The 11,464-nt window shown below is 35.6% G+C and overlaps 1 protein-coding gene across 1 annotated transcript; it reads right to left on the bottom strand.

The window, feature by feature from the left end:
- Nucleotides 1-1,844: 1,844 nt before the first annotated feature.
- On the bottom strand, nt 1,845-9,874 carry LOC104590049 (two-component response regulator-like APRR5). Its single transcript, XM_010248566.3, has 8 exons — nt 9,498-9,874; nt 6,055-6,216; nt 5,834-5,964; nt 5,553-5,708; nt 4,703-4,868; nt 4,178-4,616; nt 2,448-3,258; nt 1,845-2,186 (listed from the first exon to the last, which is right to left on the bottom strand). Exons 1-8 carry the CDS (start codon nt 9,790-9,792, stop codon nt 2,073-2,075), a joined length of 2,274 nt encoding a protein of 757 aa, XP_010246868.1. The 5' UTR covers nt 9,793-9,874; the 3' UTR covers nt 1,845-2,072.
- Between the last annotated feature and the right edge of the window lie 1,590 nt (nt 9,875-11,464).

Raw genomic sequence — 11,464 nt, 5'->3', positions numbered from 1 at the left:
GCAAGGGTGAATCGGAGGAGACCGGATTCAGCCAGAGCCAAGTCCATTCGAACAGCCATCACTGCCTCGCATTGGGAATATCTCCCAATGAAATAAAGTACAGAAGTACGGAGATATTTTCGATGAAAGGTTGTAAAGGCTGTTCGAACGGGCCTAGCTCTGACTGAAGCCAATCTCGAATTGGAGTTCACAACTTCACACCAGCCGAGGTTTTGATCTTGTGGATGATTGGAATGGAAGAGCATCAGATTCCACAATTATTCTTTTCCCTCTAACTTTGATGGCATCTAAGCAACCCATCTTGATCGATCTTCCTTTTGGCATCATCCTCCACCAAGCAGAAAGGTTCTAGCTTGCCTATGGCTGCCGCAACTTGCTCCATGTGATCCCTGATTATGCATGTGAGGCCCACCTTCTTGGTGCAGTTATTGAAGCTTGCAATGCAATTTACTTTCAACCAAGCTTCGAGTGGGACACATCAAGAACCAATCTGGCTTTGTACTTGAAAGGAACATATTACGGGATAGTTTTTTGGACTGTTTTCAACTTTTGATGTTTTAAAAACAATTTTTTTGGGGATATTATCTAAAATTCACCTTTAATTTTTTTGCATTTTTCTTAAACTCACTATCACGTTTTCAAAACTCTAGAGAACCCTCTGTGATTTGTTGTTAAATAATAAATGGTTTTATCAAATTTACCATACTATCCCTCTAAATATCTCTTGTTAGAGCTCAAGATTTTGGAAGAAGTATCCTTCATCTTCTTCCTCCTGACAATAGAACCAGAGGCAGCGTCCTCCGAACTATCATCCACCCATTGTTTTAACAGAAATGCGCGAACTCCTTCATGGCCCATGCCCCACGGTATGCAGGACTGAGCTCAAGTCTTCTTTCTTGAAATGAACCACAACAAATCATCATCACGCATAACTTGTCCCTTTTTGTCAAGATAGTCATTAATATTTGGATGAACAACTGAAATTCAAAAATAGAGAACTTGCTGGTGATGTTTTAACTGCTATTGAGGAGTTCAGTTCAGCAAATAGATAATGGATCATAGATATCAAGTTGCACCGACAAAAAAGAAATGGTTAGCATCTTCATTCTTCACCATAATGAATCTTAATGCCTTCATGTAAACTATCCAACCAACTAATCGATCTAGTCCATTTTTTGTTTACGATTTATCCTTGGTTGGAATCTTGGAGATAAGGTGTCAATGGACCAGTTTTGGATTGGACCCCGTCCAGTCCAAAATCAATTTGGACGGTTTGTATGGACCAATAAGATATATTAGATTAGACCAATCCAATCTAGGGATGCAAACGGATCGGATCAGATTCGAATCAGGGTATATTTGAATCCGATCCGACATTGTTCATGTCGGATCTGATTGGATATTCAAATCGTATCGGTAAGTCAAATTTTCGAATCTGATCTGATCCGACTTGTTTTCTTTAAAAATTAATAAATTATTAAAAGAAAATTAAAATATATTAATTTAAATAAAATAAATAATATAACAAATTTATAAAAATATATTTATAAATAAATAAATAACATATATATGTATTATATATATTTATATTTATAAATATAATATATATATCGGATCAAATAGGGATTATCCAAATCCGATCTGTTCCGATCCGAACAGGGGTGATCCGAATTCGACCAAATATGATCATATCTCGGATCAGATCAAATCATGATTTGATCCATTTGCACCCCTAATCCGGTCCAAAATATTTATTAGATATGATTGGGCCTGGTCTGTCCGTAATAAATACATCATGTGAGCGTGTTCATGTGAGCGTCTTCATTCTCAAGCCATGAGTATCATTTTCACAATTAATTAATATTTCAATATATCATGTGAGCATGTTCAACATAAATACATCAATCACTGGGATTTGGAACCCATCATTTTAGGGACCAAATGAAAAAAAAAAAAAAACTACCAATTTAGAAGTTTTTTGTATAAAGTTAGAAGGCCTTCTCCCATACCTTTAACTTTGTACTCGTGGATATGAAACTTTCACAATATTTAAAAAATACATTATCTTTAACTCAACTTTCTGCTTCTGCAGTAATAGCAGTTGATTCAGCAACTGATTGACGAATAAATTGCCCTTTCAATCGTGGGCGTTGCTCTGCAAGCTTTTGTCTACTATGATACCTAACCTGAAAAAACAAAGGAGTCTACATTGAGTTGCAAAAAAGCTTATTATCATATTACAATATAGTAATGCCATAGCAGATAAATTACATGGTTTGAGATTTAAAGAATTCTTAGTTAATGGAACCATCATTCTGTCAACATAGCAGGTCTTTCCAGAACCATTTTCTGTGCAGAGAGAAGAGGGAAAAGAATTCGGACACTTAGTCCCCATAAAAACCATGGAACAGAACATAGGCAAAAATTCCAATAGCACAAGTTGTCACCTTTTTCTCAAAGCATCTGTCCTTTCGTTTCAAGCGGAATCGAATCAATGCAGCCTCACGTCGAGAGCAGTCACGTTCTAATACTTTCCCTTTGCAGTTTCGGAACCCATCTTCATTTCCACTCTCCACAGAAATTCCTGTGTTGGCAGCTGCACTTGCATCCTCATCACTCCCATTGCTTCCACTAGCATCAGTAATACCATGGTTACAGATACCAAGTTGATCAGCCATCTCAGTAGGTTTTGGAAACATTGTTCTTGGATATGTGGGTTTACTATTGTCTCCACTTTCCTTGATGGAATGTGTCAAACGATGGGGATGGGGATTCTCCACACAGTGGTGACAAGTATCACTATTGAAATCATTAGTAAAATGATTGTCATGAACACATTGGTTGGGTGGATGTAATGCATCTTGTCTCCCCATTTCAGATGACTCACATAGAAGTGTAGAAGTCTCCTGATAGAAAGTTGGTTGCAGTATAGTGTTATAGCCAGCACATAAATTCTGAAAAGGCATTGCTCCAACAGGAACAGGAAGTGGAATGAACCCAAGTTGGGGATAAGGAAATACAATATTCTCAGTGAAAGAATGACCAACACAGGCATCCTCCCTTAAAGTAACAGATGATGAAGGCTCTCCATCTTCATTTCTGCTAGAAGATGAGATATAATAGCAAATACTTTTCCCATCATTGGAACTTGAATTTATGTGAGATTTTACTGAACTAGAGCCATCGGTTTTTATGCATAAACTGGCAGAAGAAGATCCTGACCTTGAAGAGGAAACATGAATCCTAGAACCAGCATACCTGCACAAGATATAAAAAAAAAAAAACTTCACTTTACTCAGAAATCGTTGTTCCCCTGTTCTTGAAACGTTTGTCTAATTAAATTATATCTGTATATTTTTTAAGGTAACTTCGATTTCAAAGGACTTATGAACTTATGAGAAGCAACATCACTGGCTTAGTACCTCCATGGAAGCTTAGTCCATCTTATGCTTCTTGTTACACTATCAATCTGGGAGTGATAGTTTTATTTTCAAGCATTAAACTTGTTCCTTAATAAGAAACAAATTCCAACTCCAAATATATATTTGGATTCTTGGAAAATTTAAAAAAGGTAAACAAAACCTGGAATCATGCTTTATTTTGCACAATTAGAAGAAATAAATTTGATAGTGGTATTAGAATAACTGCATTGTAGAAAGCAATGTAGCTATTGGTAGGGACTTCCAAATCCACTCAATATTAAAGTTTTGGCAGTTCACATCCAAACCATGTTTGTTGTAGTATTAAACAGTAGCTGACACCATAAAACATGGCCTAAGAATATCTGGTTTAAACACATTAGAAAAGAAATGCTCATACCATGCTGAAGGGAAATGATGACTGATTCTGTGATAGACCCTTTGGCACTCTCAAGTCACAATTCTCCTCCTCTTTAGGGTTTTATCTTTTAAATTTGCTTTTTAACAATTTTTCTTTTTGTTTTTATTTTTTATACAGAAGCAAATTTAATAGGAACTTGGTGCCTCTGACAAATGTATCATTCACCAGATCTGGAAAATCAAATCCATTCAGGTGGTTCCCCATCTGTCAGTTAAGATGGATTGCATACATGATAATACAAATGTGTGGTGTAAGATGCATTTGTAAGGGGATGCATCAGAATGATTCGGGCCCAAGCAGTGAAGCATAGAATGATATCCGAAGACAGCAAGCTCACCTTGAAAATGGGGACGCATCAGAGTGATTAAGTACATGCTTTTCCTGAAAAACTCCACCATTCTGATGCTTTACATGTTCTAAAGAAAGCTCCCGCAAAGGAAAGGGACCAGAAGTACACATTCTACTCCTTGCATCAAAAGATTTTGCAGGTTGACATAAAACAACCTTTCCATTATCATTATTTCCCAAGACTGGAGAAGGAGAACTACATTGTTTAGAAGTTTCCACCCCAATGAAGTTAATTATCTCTCTTGGAGGTTCCTTTGTTCCCTCAGTTTGATCAAGAGATTCAGGATTGTTGGCTGCACCCTCTTTATTTCTCATGGAGGTTGACCACTCCCCTCTGCATAGGGATCCAGAATAAATACCGTTCTTCTCCCAAACCTCTTTATTTGAAGCAGTTTTTGATACTTTGATTTCTAGCCTTGTTGATTTATCTGCAAAAGCAGAGATTAAAATATATCACAGTATCTATTTGATCCTATATAGTACCAAGCAAAAGAACCAAACAAAAAATGACTACCTTCTGATTTTCCCCTCTCATGCATTGATGATGCAGTCACCATGTTATATTCATGCTTCTCTAATATTGAATTAGTTTCCTTGAGGAAACTCCTATTTTCAGTTTCAAGAGACTCCCCTGGTTTCCTTACAATCTCATTTTCAGTCTCTGGTTTACTACATGAGCTCTGCATAAACAGTATATGATATGATATACCCACATCCACATACCGTCTTTCACAAAAAATCAGAAAAAAATGAAATTGTAAATGTAAATATTTTTATAAAAATAATATGCAACTAAAATATTGAGATGTGTACTCATTCCTGAAACTGATACAAGGTCAAGAATGCATGACTTCTAAAAACACGAAATGAAATCATGCCCTTTTGGGCTATTATAGAGAATGATATATAATTCTAATAAGTTCGCTAACATAGTGAGCAAAAGAAATAATATGTAGTTCAAAGAATCTAACATGTATGACAATATGTTAGTAACAGAGAAAAATATATGGCAAGCAGATAAAATCTTGTCTACATCGGACTTGTTGTGTTAGACCTTCAACATGGATATAAAAATTTCCTAAATGGGAAAACTTCAAATTAGGAAAAAGTACCTACTAAAAAAGAAAAGATCATAAAGAAGGAACAACCTTGTTAAATGACTAAATGGTATTTTATTGTTATAAGTACCCCTTACAGCAATTTATATATCACATTGACTATTCTTCAAATAAATTCTTTGCCAGTAATATAACTTATATGTCCTTTCCATAATATAATGCATGCTTAGATTTAAAGAAAATGAGATATTTAGAGTCAAACGATACATAATTAATAAAATATAATCAAAAGATCAGGATGCTTACCTGAGTATCACTTTCTTTATCAGAACGGTTCCCTGTTTTGGATTTGTTGCCAGCATTTGCATTTCTATGATTACTAGCAGCATCATTGTCAGACACAGCCTCAAATCTTACCTGGTTTGGAGTACCACCTCCATACCAATTTCCAGAACTATTAGACTGCAAGAGGGGTCTAAGTTTCACTAATTTATATTCCCAAAAGAATCAGCACAGTGGTTAAGTTGAATTTATAGGAAACAAATGATTCAAACATGGAGATTGAATGGTAGAGGGATAGGACATACAGAATACTTTCTCCAAACATGCTGCCATAAATTCCTTAGTTCATTTTTTCTAACTGGCTTCACTAGAAAGTCTGAAGCACCTTCTTGCATGCATTTGAACACTATGCCAATGGAATCATGTGAGGACATCACTACCAGACAAGAAAGCCAAGGCAAAATAATTATCAGGCATCAAGAAGTATTAAAAATGGTATGTAAACAACTTTACATTTTTGACTTACTGATTACAGGAATACTTTTGCATATCTCATTATTCATGATCTTGGAGAGAAGACCTATCCCAGAGAGAGAAGGCATCACCACTTCAGTTAATACAAGATCAAAATTGTAGTGTTTCTCCTTTAGGAACTCCCAAGCTTTGAGCCCATCTGCAACTGCAGCAACTGTATAGGCCACATTTGAAAATCAAGATTAGTAGGGAAACTTTGCACCATCAAAATATTGCCAAGGAAAACACCAGGCCATAGAAAAGATGAAATAAATTATTTATGTGTGTACAAAGAAATGGCAATGACATCTCCAAGCATTAAGATCACTACTTTAGGATGAATTTGATAATCTAATACTATCCAACCTAGGTCCTAGAGAAAGCTTTCATAATAAGGCCAAAGGTCTTCAAGAATGATCAAATAAACAGTATATATAATGAAGATTAAACAATGTATTAATAGGTACTATCCTATCCATGAGCTGCCATGTCCATCTTATTTTTCCTCTTTATTTTCTTTCTATTCATGGAGAGGGGAAATTTACCATAATTGGAAAACTGAAAACAATAATATACGTGGTATAGACCACTCACAGACTTTAAAATCACAATTAAATAAATGAGAAAACTAGAAAGAGATGTCAAATAAAACGTTCTATTGCATATGAATTTGAGCACACGAGTTCAGTCATGCAACACACAGGAAGTGGAAGACTGAAGAGACATCAAAGCAATATATGTCTCGTTAGCAATGCAAAGATGTTTTCTTGAGCATTAAACAAACACCATACAGTTAACTTGTCATAGTCATAGATATCAGCAAATTAGATTGACAAGTAGAGCCAACTTGCTAATGTTAATATAAGAAAATCAACAAAACCTGGGGAATTTAATATGGTAAAAGATCCCAATCTGAGACATAATTCCAGTTATATTATTATATAACTAATTAAATAAAATAGAATGCATATTAAAAAACAATTTCTTTACAATGTACATATAGTTTCTTACTATTATAAATGTCTTGAGATGAATAATAAATAATTAAAGATGACAATTATTGTATCATATGCAACTTACACATGGATAGATTACCAATCACATTTTAATCTAACAATAGCTTTTCATTTTGAAACTGAAACAAGCTAATTTCTAAGAAACTGGAGGCTGCTTCAGCAGAAAAGGAAAGAAAGAAAGAAGAAAGTAAAGAAAAGAAAATGAAAAAGAAAAAGGAACAGCATTTGCAGTTCTCAGGCCTTAATAATGTCAAAGAATCTAAAGGAACTATTGAAGGGTATTACTTCTTGTCAGGAGTAGGCTTTGTACTTCTTTCTTCATTTTGAAATACTTTTTAATCCATCTTTTTCTCATTCTTTAATGGCAAAATGCAATTCTGAAATGATCTATGATAACAAAACTCCCAGTGACCTGTGAGCAGAGCTAACACAATAGATGTGTTTGTCACAGTACTTTATATATCTTGGAAAAGGCAAAGGATATTGGCTAGCAATCACTTCTTGTGCTATATGCCTAGAACTTGAGATTTATTAGTATCAGTGCCTCAGTGGAATAATGTGAAGCAGACTTTACTTGACAAAAGTGTTACTTTTACCAAATATAAGAGGTTAACAAGGGCAGTCAGAGAGAGAGAGAGAGAGAACTCTAAGCTATCCTTGCTACAATAGAGTGATAGGAAAACCCCTTTTCAGAAAAATCTGGGGAAAGGTTGGCCTTCTTTATTGACATCCAGACAAGAGCTTAGGCTTAATATCCATTGACACCATGAAAAAGCAAAAGAAAAAGTTGCATTTACAAGGTTGATGTCCAAAACTGAGTCATCATCATCATTCATGCCTTATGCCCAAAACTGAGTACTGGAGATAATATTACAAGAATCAGAAAGTTCCTATAAAAACACCAATTGTTTTGTAACCGAAATATACTTAATCATTTAAGGCTAACTTGGACCTATCATTGACATATTGAATGGTCCACTTCAAGCATTTAACTCAGATTGGCAATACCATTTGGGAAAGATCATATCAGTTTCTCAGTACCACACTTAAACATCCATCAGTTCAGGATGAGGACAAGAAATGGAATACCTATTTCCATTTTACAATTTTATAGCCAGGATTTATTCCATTTTATACCCATACCAACATTATGATGTTGGTTGAATCAACACCACTCCCTGTACTTGGTAATAAATTCATTTTCATGATCCATAGTTGAGCTCAAAGAATTTGAAGCCCATTCACCAAAACCACACTTGCGATAGCTAAACAACATCTTTCTTGGACATGATTTCTGCACAGAAGTCATATCACAAGCTATGCATTAAACTTTGGCATTAAAATGTGATTCTTAATTAGGCTTTGTGAAAAATGATAGGCCTGAAGCACTCCTCTGCTAGACGTACATTATCAGATCCATTTTTTATGGAATATCCATTTCACAAAGTAGCTGGTTATGGAACACCTTATTAAAGCATCGGTTGAACAAAAAAAACCCTAGCATTTGGTCCTCATACAAGGCTGCAATAGAATGGGTTAGATTTAGCAGAAGAAAAGGACGTATCGTGGAATTATCTGATAGTTTCCCAATAGAATGTGGGCCACGAAAGTCCTAGGAGATCTGAATATAAACCTGCTACTTTGATGGTGTATAGACAGTGTGATACTTGTCATCACCCACAAATCCAAAAAATAAAAAATAAAAACAAAACAAGACTGATTTAGATGAGCCTCAGGAGATATAACATCCCACACAAACTATCTATCAAGATTCAACTTAAATATGAACTTTCCTCTTCTTCCTAGTTCTTAACTCCTTTATTGTGGGAAACAATTGCCAGAAATGCAGAAGAAACCAAACCAGTCTAGATCATGCAGAGTAAAAATCCACTTTCAGTACCACCTCTTACTTTGTATGATTAAACATTCATTAGAAACTTCTCCAGTTTGAACTCACACCATAACTATTTACCGACTGCCTAAGGTCACCGCATCCACCAAACATTACTTGCTTTTAGACATCTATAACAGTGAACCGAAATATCCATTGAAAAATAAGCAAAGCATGTGGATTACTCTTTCGTTATCTATTACCACTGGGCAAAGTAAGAAACAAGTTATATCATTCATAAGAAGCCCTGAAATCTCACGCTTCATCATGCATCATTTAAACCATAAAACACTAAGACAAGAGACTGAATTATAAACTCTTTTAAACTAACCATTGCTTCGTACTTAGAGTTCCATTATCATAAAAGGGACTGAAAAGAGAGATCATTCAGCCTTGACTCTAAATCTTAATGCAAATTCTCATCTCTAAACAAAATTACAATAAACAGGATGGATCTAAAGTAAAATCTCTTATCACAACCCGTCTTGATTCGACAATCAAAGCAAGTGAAAAAAACAGAGTATCTAAAGAGGAAGATACAGAGCATACCTTTGTAGCTACATTTCCGGAGTAAAGCAGCGATAATATGTCTAGTAGAATCATCACTCTCAACAAGCAAAACCCTCAAGGACCTCCTTGGTAGAAACCTCTCGCACCTAATCACCTGCTCTTCTCCCCCTCCTCCTCCTGCCGTCGTCGAGTCGCGATTCCTCGACGATGCTCCTAGAGTCCCCGCAATTACATGCCTCACCACCAGGCGCTCCATTTCCCGGCCACTTGCAACCTCCTCCGCCTGGCCTCCGGCGACGACAACCTCCCCCCCTTCGCCTTCCCTGCGCTCCATTTTCTTTATTAATTGTTTACTTATTTTTCCTTTCTACATAAAAGAAAACAAAACAGAGGAGAGAGAGAGAGATCTTTTGGTACAGAATGCCACGATTGACACCGACTCGCGGAAAATATCTTTCTATGGAGGGAGTATCTGCCACGTCAGCATCTACGAGAGGAAGCTGGTGACCCTCCAACTCCAACATGTTACAGGGCAACAGGCACAGCAACAGGTAGCACGTGGCATATCCACAAACTTTGGGGGACACTGCTACTGCTGGCGTACTTACTTGGCCTCTCCGCCACTCGCTCCGCTCAGATATTTTTTCGCGCGTCATTTACGGCTTCACCTTCCTCGACTAGTGACTAGTGAGTGATCCAACGAGCACGCTCTCGTTGACCCGAAAGCATTTCATTCAGGCCATTCCTCACCTCCCATTTACTGATATTTTAGTGGTCCTCGTACCACCGTGTGCGTGGTGGGACCTAATCCATGTGCCATACGTTTGGTATAAAAAAATCTTTCTCTTCTTTTTCTTTTTTTTTTCTTTTATTTACCATGGATAAGAGATAGTTTTGGTTGAGGAATTCTGACCTTCCGTTAAGAATCGAGTGGGTTTTGTGGTGGAGATTGTCCGACTTTTTGGTAGATATTGAGATTGTCGGGTTTACTCATTTCTAATGGAAGAAACTGTTCTGTTGGGGCCCGCAAATTGAATGCCCTGCAGGGAATTCATTAGAATGAAACCCAAAAAGTTTGGCTGTTTGCCTGTTTGTAAAAAACAGCGCAGTGTTGAAATTTCTTATGCATGGCACATGAGAAGAGACCACTTATCCCTTTGGTTTCTTGCAACAGATGTTTGGAATGACCCGTTTCTGATTTCAGCCGTTTCGTTTAATAGGAATAGGATTATGATTACCATACTTGGTTCTGGCGGAATAGGATTTCTCGTTCGGGAGAATGGCCCATACAAGCCCCCATAACATTACCATACTTTAGAATTTCCGAAAAAGTAAAGAACTTGTGAAAAAAAATCCTGATGCACCTAACCCATAACATTAATGAAATATTGGTAAAATAATAGAATATTACTAAAGTAGTAGTAACATTAATAATATAGTAATAAAAATTAATAAGGTAATAACAAAATAATAATGCATTAATAATTAATAAATAATTAAGTAATACCAAAATAATAAATTATAGATAAACCATTAATAAAATATAAATAAATAAATAACGAAATACTGAGATATTAATTATTAAAACTAATAACATAATAATATATTATTAATTATTAATAATGATAATAAATAATACAAAACTAAAAATATTTGATTGATTTTGTTAGGATTGATGGTCTTACCCAAGAGATGATGAATTGAGTATAGCTTCAAAAATGATATTGTTGTAAGCAAATTGAGCTTAAAACCCTTCCCCCAAAACTGAAACTAACCCTTCTTGTTAGTTCAACAAGATGTAGTTGAATAAGGCTTAGTTGATGGATTCAACAATTAACTCTTAATGATTAATTACACTGCCGAATCGAGAATTGCAATTATAAGAAACAAATGAACAGTATAATAGTAAGAGTTGCAGGAGTTAGCAGTTAACAAATATAACACAATAAAAGCAAATAATTATTAATTAGTATATAGAAGTTAAAATGAAATATAACAATCAAATA

The sequence above is a fragment of the Nelumbo nucifera genome, chromosome 6, assembly GCF_055504915.1.
Source record: "Nelumbo nucifera cultivar China Antique chromosome 6, China Antique-T2T, whole genome shotgun sequence".
In the NCBI taxonomy this organism is placed as follows: domain Eukaryota; kingdom Viridiplantae; phylum Streptophyta; class Magnoliopsida; order Proteales; family Nelumbonaceae; genus Nelumbo; species Nelumbo nucifera.
This window is presented reverse-complemented; position numbering and strand designations above follow the sequence as displayed.

Coding starts and splice junctions, on each gene's coding strand:
- LOC104590049 (XM_010248566.3), bottom strand. CDS start 9,792: ATGGAGCGCAGGGAAGGCGAAGGGGGGGAGGTTGTCGTCGCCGGAGGC. Junction 4,869..5,552: donor ATAAAGAAAGTGATACTCAG/GTAAGCATCCTG, acceptor CTGTTTATGCAG/AGCTCATGTAGTAAACCAGA. Junction 3,259..4,177: donor GATGCGTCCCCATTTTCAAG/GTGAGCTTGCTG, acceptor TATCTTGTGCAG/GTATGCTGGTTCTAGGATTC.